Source organism: Sparus aurata, chromosome 1 (assembly GCF_900880675.1).
Source record: "Sparus aurata chromosome 1, fSpaAur1.1, whole genome shotgun sequence".
Taxonomy (NCBI): Eukaryota; Metazoa; Chordata; class Actinopteri; order Spariformes; family Sparidae; genus Sparus; species Sparus aurata.
The window spans coordinates 11,950,039-11,971,492 of NC_044187.1; the positions used below are offsets into that span (position 1 = coordinate 11,950,039).

The 21,454-nt window shown below is 41.1% G+C and overlaps 1 protein-coding gene across 2 annotated transcripts in view; it reads left to right on the top strand.

Annotated features, from left to right (window-relative positions):
- The window catches only part of tll1 (tolloid-like 1), a 57,112-nt gene that overhangs the window by 28,302 nt on the left and 7,356 nt on the right, over nt 1-21,454 (top strand). The window contains exons 7-21 of one of the 2 annotated variants that reach the window (XM_030434958.1): nt 572-745; nt 846-963; nt 3,489-3,667; nt 4,119-4,224; nt 5,439-5,563; nt 6,972-7,087; nt 7,281-7,383; nt 8,231-8,347; nt 8,468-8,613; nt 9,356-9,551; nt 9,648-9,773; nt 11,057-11,217; nt 11,801-11,981; nt 12,480-12,602; nt 17,876-18,001. In XM_030434958.1, coding sequence (XP_030290818.1) covers nt 572-745; nt 846-963; nt 3,489-3,667; nt 4,119-4,224; nt 5,439-5,563; nt 6,972-7,087; nt 7,281-7,383; nt 8,231-8,347; nt 8,468-8,613; nt 9,356-9,551; nt 9,648-9,773; nt 11,057-11,217; nt 11,801-11,981; nt 12,480-12,602; nt 17,876-18,001 — 2,097 coding nt within the window. The remainder of the gene's footprint in view (nt 1-571; nt 746-845; nt 964-3,488; nt 3,668-4,118; nt 4,225-5,438; nt 5,564-6,971; nt 7,088-7,280; nt 7,384-8,230; nt 8,348-8,467; nt 8,614-9,355; nt 9,552-9,647; nt 9,774-11,056; nt 11,218-11,800; nt 11,982-12,479; nt 12,603-17,875; nt 18,002-21,454) is intronic. The other variant, XM_030434969.1, reaches the window with a different exon arrangement.

Sequence of the window (21,454 nt, forward strand, 5' to 3'; positions counted from 1 at the left end):
AAAGTGAGCTGCTCTGTTAGTGGAATGGAGGGAGGCTCTGAGACGGCAGCTTTAAAACAACTTTAACAAATCATCCACAGGCTTCTATATGCCAATAAGAAAGTAAGTGATACATGTAAAATGTCTATAAATTGATACATAGAGCCCCGTTATTTCAGTGTTAAGTCAGAAACATTCCCTGATTTAGGATACAGACTGAAATACGTCAGTTTTATAATAAAGTTGCTTTTAATAGTCCAAGTTTTGATAGACCTTTGAAAGTTCAAGATTACTTTCCTTCTTTACCACATAACCTTCTTTAGCACCACTCATCTTATTCAGTTTACATTATAAATCTTAATTTAAAGGTTAAATAAATCAGTATATTGCAGAGCTATATCTGTCTGAGTTTTATTACCCTCTGATCTGAGAACAAACTCTTAAAGGTCACATATGATAAGAAATCGTCAGATTCAATAATCTCAGAGCACATTTATGAACTGTTATGCGTAATAATAGACCTGTAATTTATTCTGTTTGAACACACATAACTCCAAGACGGTCGAATCTCTCTCTCTCCTTGCTCTGTTAGACTATCTCCCCAAGAACTCCAGCAAGGGAGCCCCCAGTCCCAAGAGCCAATCTGGGAAAGGTGGGAAGACTGGGAAAGTGGTGAAGAGCCGTATACCCCGAGCGGCCACATCCCGAGCTGAGAGGATATGGCCCGGAGGAGTCATTCCCTACGTCATCGGAGGAAACTTTACTGGTAACCAACCCAGCTGGACTGCTGCCCGCACTGCTCAACAGTCAAACACACAGTGACGTGTGATTGTGTAAACGCAGGATGTGAAATGTGTGTGTTTCAGGCAGTCAGAGGGCCATGTTTAAGCAGGCCATGCGTCACTGGGAGAAACAGACATGCGTAACTTTCATTGAGAAGACAGACGAGGAAAGCTACATCGTGTTCACCTACAGGCCCTGCGGGTGAGTTTGGTGACTCTTTCTGCGTATGTGTGAGTGTGAGTGTGCGTGTGAGTGTGTGCGTGTGTGTGTGTACCTCGAGGTCAGTATTGACCTTGTCACAGCGAGAGACGATACGGTCACTCAACAATGGCTTCACTTTCCTTCCTGTCCTGCTCCCGTTTCCCCATCCCACCAATCACACTGCTAGGTCTTAAGTTTTTGTATGTTCGTGCAGTTTTTTTGTTCATACTCTGCAGAAGTGCATTGTTCTGTTGAGTGGCAGCACGGTGGGGTCATAGTGTGTTTGTACAGTGGTGGCACTACGCTCACTGGTTGTAAGTTGTAAGGTTTTAGAAATCCGGATGCTGAGGTTTATCTTCCTAAGCTGTCGTGCAGATGGTTGAAGGAGTGGAATATGTATGATATATGATACCAGTACTGAAGTGATGGACAGCAACAGACCTACAGATTTTCTAATATTAAAGTAATTTATCAAGCAAAAACAAACATTCACTTGCTCATTAAACACAAGGATAAACTGCTTTTTTCCAATTTAATGTAACTGTGAATCAATAAGCTTTGAGTTTTCTACTTTATTGTTTTTTATAAACTGCTTTTCAAGACGACTCTTAACATTTAAGAAGTTTATTTTTTTTCTTTGTGTTTTTCGCCTGTAGGGTTTTTTGGGTTGGTTTGTCGGCACTATTAAACAAAAACTACTGACCAGGTTTCCATGAAACTTGGATGTAGGATGGGTCTCGGCCCAGAATAGACCTCATTAACTTTTAGTGCAGATCTGGATAAAGTAACAGATCCAGGATTTTTCTTTCTTAGTGCTCAACCCCCCCAACATATGAGCTTTGACATTGAAGATGATGTTTTTTTAGAGGCATACTTTGCAGACAGAAAGACACAGAGCCGTGGTCGAGCGAACTTCAGAATTAATGAAGAGACGGAGCGAAAGTGCAAACAAAGCAGTGATTTAGAAAAATAAAACGCTATTTGCTGATTGTGTCAAAGCAGTTACAGTCTAAAGCACAGAAACAATCATGTGGCCTATTGCCAGATTTTTGTGAATCCAGCCGAAGCGTACGCTTCATCCTGTGCGCTGTGTGTGGCCACTGACCAACCCTGTGTCTCTGTGTGCAGCTCAGCCACACAGTGCGGGAAGAAATCTGCTGTTTTTAGAAGGTGTCAATGAGTGAGTGCAATTTGATGCGAAATCCAGATCTAGCATCTAGCAGAATTAATATTCCTTCGGTTTGATATTTGGATTAGGTTTGATTGAATGGTACTGTTAGGCTTCGGCGGAGGTATACACTTTTTTTTTTTAAATGAAAAGAAAGGGGATTAACAGAATACATTCTTTATACTTCTGAAATAAGATGCCAAGTAGAAGTATAGTTTCCAAAAAGATACATGTTTTTTTTATGTTTTAAATTGTTTTCACTGGAAATATGTATGCTTATGTATATGAATATTTATATATGTAAAACGTCTATATATTTGTCCATTTTGGCACCATAAGAGATACTTTTTTTTCATTTAAGTATGGAAATATTTGGAAGACACCAAGAATTTTATGAAGACTTCTGTGGACTGAACAATAATAATAAGGCAAAGGAAAATCTGCAATAATCTGCCTGCTGTTTCTTTGCTCTCACGATAATATTTGATGCCTGATGACGATATATGATGAAAAAGTTGCGCTGTTATCGTTTTAAATACTTTTAATTATGTGTGAGCTGGAGCTGAGTTTGAATACTTTCTTTGGATGTTACACAGTTTTCTCTAATGAAGTTCACGTGGAAAAGTCTGAGGAAGCCCATATAATTGATTTTTCAACGTGAATGCCGTTCATATGATGAAAGATCTGCGTGTTAACTGATGATGCCACTTGTCTCGTGTCCTGTGATAGGCTGGCTGCAGCAGAGATTAGACACTTTAATCTGATGTATAAATACCCTGCAGTCTTAAATTGCCAGCATGTGTGACAGAGAGACACAGAGAGAGAAATGCAGAAAAAGAAGTTATGGTTTATCAATACCACAGTGTATATGTGGCACCGGCTGTGGGTGAAGTAGTCGCACTGGTGGTAGAGCTGCAAATGCTGAAAGAAAACACTCTATCTACTCCAGTGACTCCTGATCCTTAGCCCGCAATCAGCTCGCTGGATAACTTTAATCAGATTTGTTAGACTGGCACGGATGTCTCGGCTAACCAGAAAAAAAAGAATGAGTGTGTGTGTGTGTGTGTGTGTGTGTGTGTGTGTTTTGAGCAGCGATATGTGAATTCTCACAGCTTACTCACTTTGGGTTATGAAACTGCAGCGTTATCGGAGCGTTGTATGTAAATAAATCCTGCTGCTTTTCCTCTGGTGGACGTAGTACGAAGCAGGAAATCCTGAAAAGACTGTGTGTGTGTATGTGTGCGTGTGTGTGTGTGTGTGTTCATGAAGCACTGCTGATATCTTTTCCACTGCCAAATGTGTAGTAAAAATCATCCGCCTATCTCCCTGCTATCAACCTCCTACTAATCCTTATTAGGTGTTGTTCCTATGTGGGTCGTCGTGGCAATGGGCCCCAGGCTATCTCCATAGGCAAGAACTGTGACAAGTTTGGCATCGTGGTACACGAACTGGGTCACGTTATTGGCTTCTGGCATGAACACACGCGACCTGACCGTGACGATCATGTGACCATCATCCGGGATAACATCCAACCAGGTGAGACTCGGTCTCCAAGCTGCACCTGCTTCTGAACGTAAGAGGCGTTCAGGTTTGTTTCTTGCTGCAGACAAATAAGGATGTTATGTGTGACTTTTTCCAGTTTCACACTCATGTCCAGCCGTGTGTGAGTGTGAATGAGGCTTTTAATGACTGTGAAGTCACCTCGAGTCTCTTCTCCTCCCACACACTCCTCTGCACCACAGAGCAATCTGACAGGTGTTAGATCAAATGACATAGCAGTGCATCAAACCTGACCCAAGTTTTTATTTAGAAACATATCAGAGCTATACTGCTCTACTGGACTTGTAGTCTTTTAATAAATGTCCCTAAAATGGAATGTCACTTCAGACTTAATGATTTCAATTGTGCGTTGTGTTACACCCTGTTTTTGTGTGATGAAACAAACTCCTCTAATGCTGCTGTGTGTGTGAATATTTGTGGTTTCCAGGCCAGGAGTATAACTTCCTCAAGATGGAGCCAGGGGAGGTCAACTCTCTCGGGGAGCCGTATGATTTTGATAGCATCATGCACTACGCCAGGAACACCTTCTCACGGTAACCAGAGGCACAATGTCTTCTCTAACGTTCAATCATTTACAGCAAATACAACATATATATATATCTATTTATATATATACAAGTATCCATATAGAAGTGCAAATGTTGCATTCATGGGCACATAGTCTACAAACATTGTTAAGATTAATAGTATTAATATCAGTAGTATGATCATTGTTGCTGAGCTCTGGGTGAACGACACCCTTCTTTTATAAAAGGGTAAATAAAATTGAAATAAATCTATTTAATTTTATAAAGTGACCAACGAGCTACAACATGTAACACAGAAAACAGAGATGATCATGAAGGGGACATAGTTTGCTAATCCTTTGTCCTGCCTGCGTGTCTCTCAGTGACTTTCATAATCTTGAGGATTGACAGAATACTTTCTAAATCTTTTTGGTTCTGGTCCCATCAAAACAATATCTTATGTGACCCTCTGTCACTAGTACAGATTTTTCTTCCATTTCTGACCAGTTCAAATGAAAAGTCATTTTTTTTCTCTTTTTGCACTATAGTTGAAGCAGCTGTAATTACTATTTTCATAATAATTTATTAAATGACTTTACACATACAGTATACAGATTGCAGCACTTATATTCACATTCATATACAGCGAGCAGAGGGTGTATGATGATATGTTATAAACTGCATTTCAAACTGCAAAAGATATTATCTGTAATGGATATAAGTCGATGTTTTGGTTCTAGACAGTTTCCTATCATTTTGAGAATATCCAACCCTTTGTTGGGGTTTCGGCTCTCAGGTTAGAAAACACAGAGTCACAGTCTCTTAGTTCTAATTAGACCTTTATGGACATTCACAGCTTAAGCACAACTACCTCGGGAGAAACTGGAAACAATGGCTCACCAGTGCAGTAAAACTTATGGAAACTTCTCAGCATCATGAAATCCCCTCCCAGGTTTTAAACCATCTGAAATCAGCAAGATATTTGGCAGAGCGAGTGGCCACAGGTTCACTTTACATGTTTTCCATGTGAGGATACATTTTTAATCTTTGCAGCTTACAGCTTACACATTAGAAGAAAATACAAAGCACAACATTGGTGGGGCGTTGGTATTTGCGTGGTGGTCAAATTGCTCTCGGGACATAAATTGATTACAGTGTTTTGAAGCTAGATTAAATCTTGTGTTCGATCTCCTTGAAATCAGAGCATGACGTGTGTGAAATCTCTCTTTTCCTCTCTGAAGGGGGATGTTCCTCGACACCATCCTTCCATCCAGAGATGAAAACGGCGTCCGGCCTGCAATTGGTCAGCGGACCAGGCTCAGTAAAGGAGACATTGCACAGGCAAGGAAGCTGTATAGATGTCCAGGTACTGATATATTTACTATGAGACCACAGCGTGCACAAGTGTGTGTGTGTGTGTGTGTGTGTTGTGAAATGAAAGATGTTTATCTGCCCGTATCTTTGGTGTAACATTTTCCCACCCATCCACTCTCCAAGGCCCAGAGGTGAAGTTGAGTAAGTTGTTTTTCCATGTGTTTCTCTGTTTTTCGGGTCTCACACACACCACACACGCTCTTCACATAAGTACTTGCGCACACCCGTGCTGTTCTGGCGTCCCTGTGGTCCCTGTTGTACGGTTCTGACGTGATTTGGAACCTGCTGTTCAGCAATGTCGCAAAGTTTTACAACTGCGAGCGCTGCCACCCCTTTTTTGGCCCACACACACACTATAGTTCACACGTAAGGTCATCATGTACACATGATGTTATGTCTCTGAGACAATCACATTAGATATCTGTCAACATCTACTTTGGAAAATAATGTGTGTGTATTTTTTCATTCTGACTGATTTTGTTCTGTTTTGTCGGAGAGTATATAAGCACAGATTTTATGTTATCGATACACATTAATAACACCACATATATAACTATACATGTTATTCAACTGAATCCCATTTTGATACTAGAGAGAGAAGACGACCGTGTGTCCCAGCTGGAAATAGATACAACTTCAACCTTATAAGGTCACATTTGAGTGATACCATATTCACTGACAGATGAACAGAGCCCCAGGGCATTGTGGGGGGAAAACAGCATGCATGATGGGATAGGAGGAGCACATTTGGCTAACCTCCTTTTGAGAGGGAGCGACAGCATTAAACTCAGACTGTAGAATAAAGAGAGCATATCGTCAGAGCATTATCCACCAATTCCCCTCCAATGATTGTCTTCTTGTTCACTTACAAAAAATGACTTCTACTTGGGGAATGTTTAATTCTGCTCAATGGTGATGGGGCTTAATGACTGTGGTCGGAAACTCATATGTATACAGACTCTACACAGGAATACAAACATACATACTGCGGCAACATGCAAACCTAAAACAAGCCAAAGGCAGCATGAAACATAAGTTTGTTTTTGAGGGTAATTTTAATTCCTTTACTGGTTTCCGAATGATAAATACACGTCTAACAGTTTCCATATGTAAAGATCAGATATTAAAGACATAAACTTTGGCAGAGAGTGTATGAGGCTGTTGTTTTGACAAAATACACGGATGTATATTTATTTTGGTGAATTGGCAGTAAAAGATTGAGCATAATAATAGATATGAGAGCCATGTGTTCTTTAGTAATGGACCCATCGTAAGTATCAGTACACAGCTGAAAGGATTATGCACAACAGCAGGACTCACCACAAAAATGTAACTCCATCTGTGTGTGTGTGTGTGTGTGTGTGTGTGTATGTGTGTGTGTGTGTGTGTGTGTGTCTCAGCATGTGGAGAAACCCTCCAAGACTCTACGGGCAACTTCTCGTCTCCTGGTTACCCCAACGGTTACCCGTCATACACGCACTGTGTCTGGAGAATATCCGTTACACCGGGAGAAAAGGTGCGCACACACACAAGACACAGAGTAGCCCCCTGCAGTGCAGTGCGTGTACATGCAATAACAATATAGAGTGCTGACAGACTGGCTGTATATTGATTATAACACCATAGGTACCACCCACTTCCTCCCCTCTGGTCTCACAGCTGCAAATATCTGAATAAAATGTGTTAAATGCTTATTTTTCTTCCTCCAGATTGTCCTCAACTTCACCACCATGGATCTGTATAAGAGCAGTCTGTGTTGGTATGACTACATTGAAGTTCGGGATGGATACTGGAGGAAAGCTCCGCTGCTCGGTAAGATCAAGGCACGGGCAGCCGAGGGTGAGCTGAAGGAGCGCCAGAGGGCCACTGGTTATCCTTCAGTAAACCGACATGAGATTTGTGCCTCTTTGTATTTCCTTGATCCTTTATTAGCTTCTGAATTCTGCTGAAATCTTCCACTGAAGTCACCTTAAATGATTGAGACTAATGAACAGTGGCGCTGATAATTTAAAGGTGCACTGTGTAGTTTTGTTGAAGTATTTGTCATCAGAGGAGAGAGATCTCATTGACTGATTCTTCATGACTGAATAAACTAAATGAACAAACTGACCTTAAATGCCAGCACAACTTGACAGTGGCGGACCCTGCCACCTTTCTGGCTTTACACAGCGTTCTGAGGACTGAGAACAGCTTGTTTGTTTTATTAGCTCATTAAATTCTGAGTCACACAGCAAATTAAGAGAACATGCATATAGATAAAAGACAAAGTACAAAAGTAGAAGTAGCAGATCTCTGCCAGAGTCAGCAGTCAATGGTTATTAAACAGAACCATCAATATGTTTGGTTGATCAGCGTTCCTGCCAGCCTCCAGACATCATAGCTTAAATCAGGAGACCAAACCTAACCAGGGAATATGAGGATTGTATTCATTTATGATTTATTAAAGGCATATTATCTTAATAAACCTTGTTTTCTTTAATTAGATATTCTGTCATTTTAATGCAATAGAGTTTCTTACCAAGCCTGTTCAGCAGCCACAATATGTTTAGACTGATTATTACAGTTGTTTTCAGATAAGCTGTGGACACATGCACAATAATGAGATAACACCAGTCATGATTCTTACAGGGTTTGTTTTTCATGTGTGTGTTTTTCACAGGCAGGTTTTGTGGCGATAAAGTCCCTGATGTCTTGATCTCCACCGACAGCCGGATGTGGATTGAGTTCCGCAGCAGCAGCAACTGGGTGGGGAAGGGCTTCGCTGCCATTTATGAAGGTAACTCCTATTTACTTTAGAAACAAACACATATATAAATAAAGACATGTGATTCAGATGTTGGTGGTTACTGCTGTTGATTCTAATCTGTCTGTTTCTCTCTCTGTGTCTCCTGTGCAGCAATCTGCGGAGGGGAAATCACCAAGGACTCAGGACAGATTCAGTCTCCGAACTACCCCGATGACTACAGACCATCCAAAGAGTGTGTGTGGAGGATCACCGTGTCCGAGGGATACAACGTCGGGCTCAGCTTCCAGGCATTCGAGGTGACTCACTCCTTATGTGTTTGTGTGTGCTTGTGTTTGTGCATGTGTGTATGCTCCCCCCTGTCTGTGTGTGTATGTGTGTGTGTGCTCAGGAATGTCTGGGTCAAATTTCACGCTCTTATAGCTGCTAGAAAGTTAATAATGGTGATGGTGTGTGTGTGTGAAACAGAGTGTACAGAGACGACAGCAGGCAGTTGAGGATTAGTTCTGTAGTTTGAACGCTGTAAAAATGTCAGTGTGCTAAATGACTCAATCTGTCTCCATCGAGACTTCACACATGTAGGGCCAAAGGTCAAAGGTCACTTTTGCACAGAGGTTAAGATCAGCCTCTTTTAAAATCACATTAGCCTCAGACACTTTTCTATTCTGTTAAGCCTGACTGAGCATACGGTGATGATAAGGGAAAAATATAGTTCATATCTGACAGGATATATGACGATATCTATATAACGATGATGCTTTAGAATAAAGGGATTTATTTCAACCTGGTTATTTTGCTGTAGTTTGGGCCTATCATATGAATTTATTCACTGACTTCATTGATGAAATCTGCGGGGCCTCTAACATTGGTACGATGGCGTCCATCAGAGCAACACTCACAGTCAAACGGTTGGACAACGGAAGACGAGTGCGACACATATCACCAAATGTGCCGCGGAGATATTTGATGTGAAAGGATGACTGTTGAGTTCCACAGCGGCTTTCTGTATCTCACTGTGGATGCGCGTGATTGCTTCTGTAGATTGAGAGGCACGACAGCTGCGCTTACGACTACCTGGAGGTCCGAGACGGCCCCCTGGAGACCAGCCCTCTGATTGGTCGATTCTGTGGCTACGACAAACCCGAGGATGTGCGCTCCACCTCACACACACTGTGGATGAAGTTTGTCTCCGACGGGACGGTTAACAAGGCCGGCTTTGCTGCTAACTTTTTCAAAGGTGTGTGTCGGTTGATTGTGTTTTCCCACATGTTTTTTTTTAACCAAAGCATTCTTCATGTGTGTGAAAATGTCCTCTGACGTGTGTGTTTTTCAGAGGAGGACGAGTGTGCCAAGCCAGACAATGGTGGATGTGAACAGAGGTGTGTAAACACTCTCGGCAGCTTCAAGTGTGCCTGCGACCCTGGCTATGAACTAGCTCCTGACAAGAAGAGCTGTGAAGGTAACTGTGTGTGTGTGTGTGTGTGTGTGTATGTGCGTGATGCTGAATACATGATTGTATGTGCATTCCTTTGTAAGCCTCTGTGTGTTTCTGTAGGATATGAGTCTAAGTCATCAGAAAAAAAACATCCGAACAGCCTCCATCAACAGGAAAAAACATCTCTCTGACACAAAGCCACATGCCTCGCTGCTCCAATGCCACAAACGCTGCGAAGGTCTTCTAATCCCACGAAAATAAATTAACTGCCCGTAATGACCCACATACTGAAACAACTGAACAAACCACTTCTGACGCAGAGAGAGAAAATCCTCTGCTAGTGAAATATCCAAAATGTGGTTTTGCTGTATATCTTTGAAGAGCAGTCGTGTTTTTTGGCATCCCCAGTGAACAAATGTGTGGGAAACTCATGTAGAACGTGGATTTTGAAAGTCTCAGTCTGTATATACAATGACAGTCATGTTTGGGCTCACTTTTGTAGGGAAATTCGCCATGCCAACCTCAAAAAAGAGAAATTCTTGGAGCAATTCCTGCGCACATGCGGTAGAGGGGCTGATCAAGGTCAAGTAAAGCACAATACATTTGAGTCAGGAGAAATAACGTGGCATATTGTGTTGTGAGAAATTGTGTTGTTGTTTGAGGAAAACCTTTCATGAACTCTACAGGTGTTTGGAGGTCCTGTTACCTCCTTCCACTTGGGATAAACAAAAGATCAGCAGTAATGACTTTGCAAACACGTTTCACTCTTCCTTTGAGCTGAATCTGGTTCCTCTATGACAAATATTCCCAGTGGCTTCATCAGTAGAAACACGTTCTGCAGCCGATGACGCACCTGATTGTCCTCCACATTCCATTCTTAAGAACATCATATCCGAAAGACAACCCTTGTGACCAAAATAGCTGCCGTGTTCATCAAAAATATGGCAGTAGAATCTCCTCGTTGCACAAAAACCAGGCTCTCAAACATGACAGCTGTTTTATTTTACATGTTGGGAAACTTGGGGATTTGATGGGGTCCAGTTGGTGTGGCTTGGAATGCAATAGTTGACAACTGTGAATTAGAAATGTGAATTGCCAAAACAAATGACTAAGCATTGACCAGATTCTGCACCACCCGCTGATGCACAATGTGGTTTGGCTGGATGAGGGGAAACCCTGCTCCCACCACAATGTTAATGAACTGGCTCCAGCTTTTTTTTCTATGCAAGTGCTGTCCCTGCGGCTGGTAAAACGTGAAACATATTCCTTGTTGTGTTTGTGTGACTGAATTGTTTCTGTGTTTTCAGCTGCTTGTGGTGGTCTCCTCTCCAAGTTGAACGGGACTATCAGCACTCCCGGTTGGCCCAAAGAGTATCCACCCAACAAGAACTGTGTGTGGCAGGTGGTCGCGCCCACACAGTACCGCATCTCTATGCAGTTTGAGGCCTTCGAGCTGGAGGGAAATGAGGTGAGTGTGTTTGTCAGTTCATGAAAGGAACAGGGAAATGCCAACTACAGTATCTGTGGAGGACTAATGCTGTTAATATCAAAAATTGCTCAATAACTGAATTAATAAGTCATTAAATGCATCCAAGATAATATTAAAAATTAAATGTACGCAGGTAATGACATTTTGAAATATGACATAATTTGACTCCATGACATGCTTTAGAATTGCAGCCCCCTCATTTTTGTAAAGAAGCAGAGAGGCGTAAAGAAAGATTAGAGGAAAGTACAGAAACAAATATGTTGGGGGAAATAATGCAGAAAAAGACCTGTTAATCAATAAATGAATTGTAAAATTGAACTGATTGATATTTAAAATGTCAAATTAAATGAAAATAAAAATCTGAGTAAAATTTGTTTGAGGAAATGAAGATGGGAAAACTGCAAAGGGAAAATAAGGCAGAAATAAATCCATGAAAAAACTGTTTTTACTGATACGGAAAAGTTTGAATTAAATAGTAAAGTGTTTGATTACGGCAGTTTACGTCCTCTATAAGTAGCCGCCTCGTGAATGTGCGTTGTAAGAGCCTTATTTGTGTGTTTAGGTGTGTAAATACGACTACGTGGAAGTGCGAAGCGGCCTCTCATCCGACTCTAAGCTGCACGGTAAATACTGCGGCACCGAGGTCCCTGAGGTCATCACGTCTCAATACAACAACATGAGGATTGAGTTCAAGTCGGACAACACCGTGTCCAAAAAAGGATTCAAAGCTCACTTCTTCTCAGGTAAGACACGTGTGTTACATGTGTGTAACATCTGTGTGTGTTTGTTAGGGGTGGTCAGAGCAGCGTATCAGGTTCGCAACAAACTTAGCATACAGATTTATTTATTTTTATTATGCAAATTGCCTATTGTGCAAACTAATCATGGATACGATATCCATCCATAGCAACCACTATATGTTAAAGTGGTTTAGAAAATTAAAACACAAGACAGAGGTCATTGTCAGGATTAAATATCAAGAACTGTTGAAGCAAACTGCTGGTTTTACGTCTTCTGTCCACCTCCACTGTGATTGCTGTGATTTGTGTGTGTGTGTGTGTGTGTGTGTTTGCTTGCGTGGTTGTAAGTATTTGTGGAAAGTTCCATATGTGTGTGCATACCCCTGTGTTTTCCTGCCTGTGTACATGTGATGTGTCCGTCTGTCATGCTGTGTCTCCTGAGCCTCCACCCGGCTCTCATGCCGCCTGCACCCACCCTGCGCTCTGCCCTCTCTCCATCAGACAGGCTGGCTCCGTGTCAGGAGCGTATGATTGTGTTTGAGTCATGCCAGGACATAAAGCGCGGCCGCTCTCCCACTCGTGGCCACGTCACCAACAAGCTGGCAACCTCATCAAAGGTCAGAGGTAACATGACCTCACATTCGGCATCTCTGATTGGCTTCGGTCTAACGTGTGATGAGGGAATGGATGGATCCTGTTTTAATTGCGTGGATCATTATTGAATCCATTCTCCTCCAGAGGGAAACATGTGCTCTGTCCCGATTCCATGTTACATAATAATACTTCTGAGTTACAGAGAATACAGTAATAACATTTATCAACTTATAATTATATCATTATACAAATTTATGTGGTTTGAATTAAGCAATTTCATGCAAGCTGCAATTGAAATCAGAAACACATGGTATTTCTTTGTTTTAGATATATGAGGCGTTTGGTCATCTATAATAAAGTTCATGGGTTCAAAGAAAAGTTTGATTATTTTAAATTATTTATATGATTTTTGTGTACAGTTGCAGTATCATGACCCATGTTGTAGTGCTCCAGGGTGCCACTTTTGTGATAATCATGCACCAAAAAGTTCAAGTTCACAATGGTGCACCTAAAGTTTGGAGGTTTTTTTTATTTTTTAAACATATTATTGCAATTTCTTGTTGCATGTGATTTAAATGAAGAAACACATGTATTTCCACAGTTTATAGCCTTTTACATAACGTGTTAAGCAATTAACTTCAAATGTAGTATCGGGTACAACTTGTTTATGTTCTGGTGCACCTCAATTAAAAATGTTACAAGTCACATCAGTGCAACCAGCATGAAAAATGAGCCTGGTGACCTGTTTCTACAATTTTAGAGAATTTAAAGGTGCAATATGTAACAGTTGGTTACCTCTCGGATTCATAGTCCAAACAAATAGTGAAAAAGAAACCGCATCTGCTGCAAACTGCAGCTGCTGTTAGCTAATTAGCTCAGTTAGCCATGCAGCTAGTGGCCTAGACTTTGAACTCAAAGTGGCATTCTTGGAAATTCTTTACATTTTAAAATTCTATTTTTTAAAATTCTTACATATTGCACCTTTAACTATTATTCATAGTAGGTACACAATAAATGAATATATTAAACTGTGTGTAGTAAAACAAAATCATTTGTAATCATTGGAAGACAATCACATGGAAACTTTGTGAAGCTACAGTCAGTTCCATGTCTCCAAAATATACAAATTATGACTGTTTATTTTCAGATGTGTTCCAGAAAGTCACAACTGCCCGCTATTTATTGAACAAATCAAATTAAATTGAATTAGATTTAATTCAGTTAGTATGTTGTATGGAATTGGGACAGCACTATGATCCTCCCGCAAAACCACAACAAACATCTCCTCCTGGCTGCAGGGATGAATTTGTTGGATGTAAACATTCTAACAATTTTAGGAAGTTGTCCTGATGAAAAGATCAAATTTTCTCTTTAAGATTTACAGCAACTAAAAGGGAAATAGAGAAACTGATCCGAAAGGCAACTTCCGTCTAACACTTTGACCGCCGCCTCCTCCTTCAGAGGAAGTAAAAGCTGTCAGCAGGATGAGCTCTTCAAAAATCAACTCCTCGCCGAACATCTGGGACATGAAAGTTAAACCGCTCAGTGGAGCTCGATTTCACAGAGAATTTACTTACTCAGACATAGATAATGTGTGTGTGTGTGTGTGTGTGTGTGTCAAAAGTTGCTGTGTGAGTGTCTCTGCTATTGTCAGAAGCTTCCAGGGATAGCTTTTGGTTGGCAAAGGTCCAGCAGCGTTAGGGAGGTCCCTTCGGCCTCCCACACACTACTAATCCATGTGAGCGTGCGTGTGTGTGCGCGTGCGTGTGGACATTGTGTGCTTGACCCGAAGAAAGCTACAATGAACACGGTGTAGCATCAACTGCAAAGCTTCTTAGCCTGTGATAGGGTGAGACTGAGCCCACAATAGCACCGTAATACCACATCAGACACACACACACACACAGAAAGAGAGAGAGCGAGAGAGAGAGAGAGAGAGAGAGGAGGATTTAGTGGTTTCATTAAAAGCAGATCTAGTTTGATTCACAAGCTCTTGAGTTGAGGTGAGACTCGGCTTCTGTGTCTAATCTCACATCTCTTTATAGGAATCTGTCTCTCACTCACAAACACACGCCTCTCTGTCTCCCACACTCTCTCTGCACATGCTCCGTCTGCCTGTGCGGTCATCTCTAAATCCCCACCTCTCTGCTTCTGTCTCTTGACACCTTCACTGTTGTCAACGTGGCCCCCCCCCCCACACAGACCAAGTCTTCCCCGCTCCTTTCACCTCCGGCCTCTGTTCCTCCAGTGTTCAGCTTCACTGAAGGGCCTTTGTCATCACTCAGCCAAACTGAGGGGGAAGCTGTGTGATTTGAAGACGCCACAAATTAAAGGATGAGGCAGGAAAAAATGGGCGAGATGCGAGACAACAACACAGTCGTGTTGGTTCTTTAAGTTTAGATTTTTTTTTACTTTTCATCTTCTAAACTAGCAGCAGCCCACCAGTGAGTCGTCTTCTAAAGACACCAAATATGTTCGGGTGATTTACGGGCAAATGCAATTAAAAGTTTGGGTTTCGAATATTTCAACATCAGTCTAATGACGAGCTTAACCAGGAAATGTATGATACTATCAGAGAGTGTGGAAAAAGTTAGGACAATTTGGCAAATAAAAATATTTGCTTTCTTGCCGAGAGTTACATGAACACATGTAGAAATATTGGGTTAGTGTAGTTGTTTTACCAGCAACATCTTTAATTAGTATTAAGTATTGCATTAGAAAAGCTTGATGGAAAATGACAACATTTAAAAAAACTTTTTTTATGCCCGCATGAGTTGGTTTTTGCCTTTTTTCAGAAAAAGGTTCCTGCGCTTAATGAGAGATGAAAACACCTCCTCAGGATAAGTTACGATGTCGCAAATATTTAACTTACGTGACTGAAGAGCTGTTTCCACTCTGAGAGAGGAAGAAGCTGTTTCTGTTGTCAGCTTCTTCCTGGATATAAATACCAATATTTAGCTTACATTAAAGGATAATTAAAGCTTCAAATCTCTCTCCAGTTTTCTCCTTTAGATGGAGAGGCAGCTGGTTTTGTTTCGTCGACCTCTACTTTTTCCACTCAGTTTATTACAGCCACGCATAATGTATGCTATACCAGCAACTTCTAATTAGACTACGCTGTGCACTGCCTAGTTTATACTGCCTATAACCCATTTGATGGTAAACTACCTACTTTGCATTGTATTTCTTCAAATTTGCTTGACGATTAGACTGAGGCATGACATATCAAGTTCCAACCTGCAGACAGTTAGCTTAGCTCAGCAGTAAGACTGGGAACAGGGGAAAACAGCTGTCCTGGCTCTGTCTCAAAATCTGTGTATGAGCACATCTCAAGCCAGGAAATCAACACGAAAAGTTGTGTTTTTTTAAGTGCAGGATTATTTCCCACAACCCTGATTTAACCCCGTTAAATCTCATATAATTCTCAACAAGAAAGCAAATCCCATGTATTTCCCTGACATGTCAAAGTATTCTTTTAGTTGTAGCTGTAAATATGTTTTCAGTACCAACTAATCTGACTAAACCATCTTACCATTATCGTTTTGAGTGCCCTGTTATACACATAACTTACATTTTCTATTAATTTGACCCTAAAACAGTTCACTCTATTACCAGTAGTGTTATTGAGGTAATTATTTGGGCCAAGAGAGGTATTAATTACCAAAACGATCATAAGAAGCAACCGTCTCAGATACAGCAGTGAGGCGTTACTGTTCTCTCAAGGAGGTCACTTCTCCTTATTTGTATGTAAATTTATGGAGCAAAAATCTTATCAAATTATTTATGGGGAAGAATTTGTGATCTACATTTAGGCGTCACCATGACAACCCTAACGGCCCACATATCCTACCATGTACCGTGAAGACTTACACTCACGGAGAAGTAGGTCTCCGGTAGCTTTAGATCCAAATGTGATGACAGAAGCTCTCGTCACATTTTGCAGTTTCCCCTTCAGCTGGCCCGGTGACCACATCAGACTGATTTAGCTGCGGTGGTCTGGCTCGAGGAGCACCCAGCTGATCTGAAAACCGCTGTTATGGTCAGAGACGTTTCAGAGCCAAGATCAGAGGTTGACTGCAGAGCGATCGCAACTGTGAACCCAAAGAGCAGCACAAAGACAGTTTTACAGGCCAACGGAGCCACACACATACTTACAGGCCAACTAAGTTAACCCCTTCGTTGTTTTCTGTTGATGCCTTTAATGCTGACTTTGGTTAATGTTTTCTTTTATTACAATTTCCCTCTCTCTAACCTTTCTTTTGGATGTTAGTATTTCAGAACAGTTGGGCTGCATAGGATATTCAAAGCTGTGTTTTGACAAGCCCCATTCCCCTTAGTTAGCCATCTGTAGCTACGTTGGTCAAGCTTTCCACTGCATCATGGCACATGTTGAGTTTATAATGACAACAGAAGCACATTTACCACGCAAAACTCTTAGTCATTCTTGAAACAATTCATCCCTGATTTAACACAGAGCTCCACAAACGCAGACTCTTTATTTCTGTACTTCAGGATAAACTAAACATCAGTTACTTGAAAAACACACTCTGCAGACTAATTTTAAAGATCCTATTTGTAAGAAAAGTAGATTTTTGAGTCTCCATTTCCAACTTTCTTGTAAATAACACGTTTAAAAAGAGAACCCTGTAAAGGATCTTTATATAGTCGATTACCACATGCATGAAGTAAAGCTAAAAGGCTGAGGCTGAAGCTAGTCCTCAGAAACTTGTCCTGGCGTGGGAACAGACGTAACACTGAGATAATTAATGTTTTCATCATTCCGGATAATGTTATATGTGGTACGTTAGTTAGCTAGGAGTGCTAATGTTAGCCGTGCAGCGGTTTGCAGTTTAATGTTAGAAACATGAATGTATTATGGACCAGGGTGGGTCAATGCCACTCAGCCTTGCTTCCAATTTTTGCCCAGTGGCCACTTGCGGTATTGCAGCCGAAAAAGCATTTTGTCTATAACTGTCTATACTAAGATCCAAAGCTTGACAGGCCTGTTTTACCCAGAAACAGTTATTTATTCATCTGCCACTTTCTCTTATTTGTACTTTAGATTTCTTTGTTGAACTTTACTTCCTGGTTTGATTTGATTTCCGTCTGGTCCTCTCCTCATATCACTGTTTGTTTCTCCTGTTTCTCCTTTTCTTATCATCTCATTTTTCAAAAAACTCTCCTCCCCTTCCTTGAGGTCTCATCCTTCCACTCCTCTCCCCTGCTTGACCCTTTACTTCCCTCCACCTCGTCTCTCTTGCTGTCTTCACATGAGTGATGTGTTGCATGTGTATCTCTCACAGACAAAGATGAGTGCAGCAAGGACAACGGCGGCTGCCAGCACGAGTGCATCAACACAGTGGGCTCGTACGTTTGTCAGTGTCGCCATGGCTTTGTACTGCATGAGAACAAACATGACTGTAAGGAAGGTGGGTTTCACGTACATTCACATCCGCACACACACTGGCATAAAAACATTGGACCGTACATGCACGTGGTGCCACATTCACACAAGCATGTGATCATTCACAAGAACAGCCACCGTCCGTCTTACAGCCCGTACTCTGTTTATCCACATCAGAGCCACCCCGACAACAGACTGGCCCTTTCCATTTGAACGGATTGTTTTCTTTACTTCTGTACTTTTACACGCTCGGTGGCTGCATCAGAGCTGTTGTCCTAAAGGACGTGAGACTTGCTCAAATACAGTTCTTTTTAAACCTGGGCCCACAACATGTTGTGATGTGTAAATGTTTCATATTTACCAAAAGTTTGAAATCAGTCCAGTAGATCTCTGCTGCTGGCAGCAGCAACACAGCTCTAATGGCTGCAATGTAATCCTCTGGGGCAACTCCAACGGTCAAAGTTACATCCACTAAAAGTGCTTGCTTCTCACCACTGAAAGGTTGAGGTAGACAACATGATGGAAATGATTCCTACAGAGAAAGACCTTTTTGTTAAAGAGTAAGATCCTTTTTGTAACCAGAAACACAACTCTCGCTCTGAAATCTTGTGGACTTGGAGAGAAGTTGGGGAGAAGAGTTTGAAGTTTACCTAGATAAAGCAACAACATTGTGTCTGTCTCCTGCCCAGAGACTACTACATGTTAAGTCGCTTATAGCTAACTCTGATACAGTTCGGAGGCTGTACAATGTCCCTGTCAAATAAATAAATACATAAATAAATATATAAACTGTAACCTCTCTCCTCACAGGATTTCAGAGTGAGAATTCACCTTGACGAAGTCTTTCTGCTTACAGAAGGACTTGTAATTTAAACAAAAGGTCTATCTCCGTAGGAAACGTTCCTGCATTGTTGTCAGAGAGGTAGAATAACAAACTCAGCTTGTTAGCACTTTCAGTGGACGTCATAGTTGCAGCCTTTGCAGCCATTTCTCTGCTGCCAGCTGAGGCAATCTACTGAACTGAGTCAAAAACTTAAGGTAGGAATAAATCATATATACACCAAAACATCTAAATATATGTTTAAATGGTATAGTTTTACTGTGTGGTCCAGGGTCGGGACTCTCTTGAGATTTATTGTGAAAGACTTTACTTAACTTAAACTTGTCTCAACTGACTTGAAACAGTTCTGCATGCAAGTCACTGAGGGTGTGTTCACTGTGATATGTGTTTGTGTTTGTTGCGTGAGAGAGGGGTCCCAGTTTGACAGGAAAACACTATTTCTTTATATACCCATGTACACACACACACACGGTTAAATTGACATATTATACTCATCTCTTTGAAGTTGAACTTTTGAATGTGCACACACACACACACCACATCAATACACACATGCACACCTCACTAAAGGCTCCCCGTGCTGCTCATAAAAACACTCATGTTTCAAACATCTGGGAGCTTGAAAGCTTCTCATGTAGCCGCTGTCTTCCTGTGTGTGTGATGTGTGTGTGTGTGTGTGTGTGTGTTTACGTGTGCATTAGACCAGCTTGACCCAGTAACCTTGCAGAGTCATGTAAATCCATATTCCCATCACACAGCTTGTGTCCGTGTGTGATTATATACATACACACAGCATGTGCATGTGAAAGTTTGGACATGTGGAGACAGACGGTTGGATAGCGTGACGTGTGCTGCAAACATGTTGGATTGTTATAGAAATCATATTTTAGTGATGAGACTCGTGTACTATAAGTGCAGTTGGAAAGACAAAACAAAAAACATAAAATCTGTGTTTTTTATAATCTCAGGGGTCACATTTAGTCTTTTTCATGGCAGTCAGACATCTCTTAAAGGTGCACTCTGTAGTTTTGGGATCAACCTAATTTTAATGCCTGAATAATAACTCGTTTTCATGACAGAATAAACCGAATAAAGTATTTTCACTTTGTTTATATTTGGCGGACCCTGCCACCTTTCTAGCTTCAAATTTCTACCTTCAAACCTTATTTTCCTCTGAGAACAGCTTGCTTATTCAGTTATGGAAAAAAACAAACATGTCTGAGTTTGTATCATTACCTTATCAATTAATAGAGTTTCAATTTCTTCCCTGAAACTACACGGTGTCCCTTGAAACTTGAAACTGTTTTACTTCATTTATGTTTATATTATGATGCTGTGGCATTGTGAACTATTTCCTGACAATGACTTGATGTGAAAAGATGCTTTTGCTGCTGTCAGACAACATGGTTGTGTCAGAGCTTAAAATTTGTGTCCTTGTCAGTAGGTAGACTTTTAAACTACACAAGCTGTGAGGGTCTTCTGTAACAGTAGTGTGTGTGTGTGTGTGTGGATTATTACATCTGTATTTATACTTTCTCCTTTACATTAATACGCTGTTCTTGTAACTTCATTGATCTCATTCTGTACATGGGTTCACCTTGTCTTGAGTCTAAATAAAATCTGTCACTCTGGAATACATCTTGTTGTCCTGTGCATGCCTCCTGCCTCCCACCACCTTCATTAAGTCATGGCGTCCATTTAACTCATGCCACACACAAGCACAACTGCCTTGTGTGGCTGTTGGGGACCGCTTTTGGTCAGACAGAGTTGCTACATAGCTGTCAGCATGCTACAGTGTTAGCCAATAGCTCATGTGTGTGTACAGTCGGTCAGATAACCATCAGTGACAAATGAAACCAAGCTGATGCGAATAAACTTCAATAGCTGCGTTTCCACCAAAGTAGTTTTTGCCTAGTACCCCTAATGACCCATATGTATCCCATGGCAACCATACCTAAATGCAAGATCTGTTCTCACCTTAACTCCTAAGAAGCAGCTGCATTTATAGACTTCACTCACATTCTCATTCTCTTGCATGTCCCCAAACGCGATACACATTACTCAAATGTGTGTTCTTGTTTTTTTTTCATTACAACAAGAAACTCAACTTGGCTGCTTGGTGGAAACGAGGCTAAAGTAGAAGTATTTCTGGTGAAATGCATTTCTGTTACTCTGCAGTAATATTAGAGGAGCTGGCATCAGATGAAAACTAGCCTTTTGGCAATCTTTTGGTGCATTAACAGCAATATTTATTGATGTGCTCTGTCCCTGTTTCTGTAACATAACAGAGCAGCAATGTGGGCCGCAGGTCCCAGAGGTCTTTTCTTACAGAAACAAGTTTTTGTAGGATCTTGCTCCTGAACATCTAATCACCAAGTGCTTAGATTTTAAAAGACAGAGTTTGCAGTGAAACAGTCGGAATGTAATTATCAGCACAAAAAAATCAACTTACATCGGGTCCATGTTGCATATTTCTGATTTTGTGTCTACAAATACAAAATCCCAGTCAGAATAACATTCACAATAACAAAACAAACAAAACAAAATAACAAAAAAATGACTGACACAGAAGCAGATTTTCCTTTAATTCTGTGTGTGCTGTACTCCAGAGATGCAGAAGGCTTAATGGAACAGTGT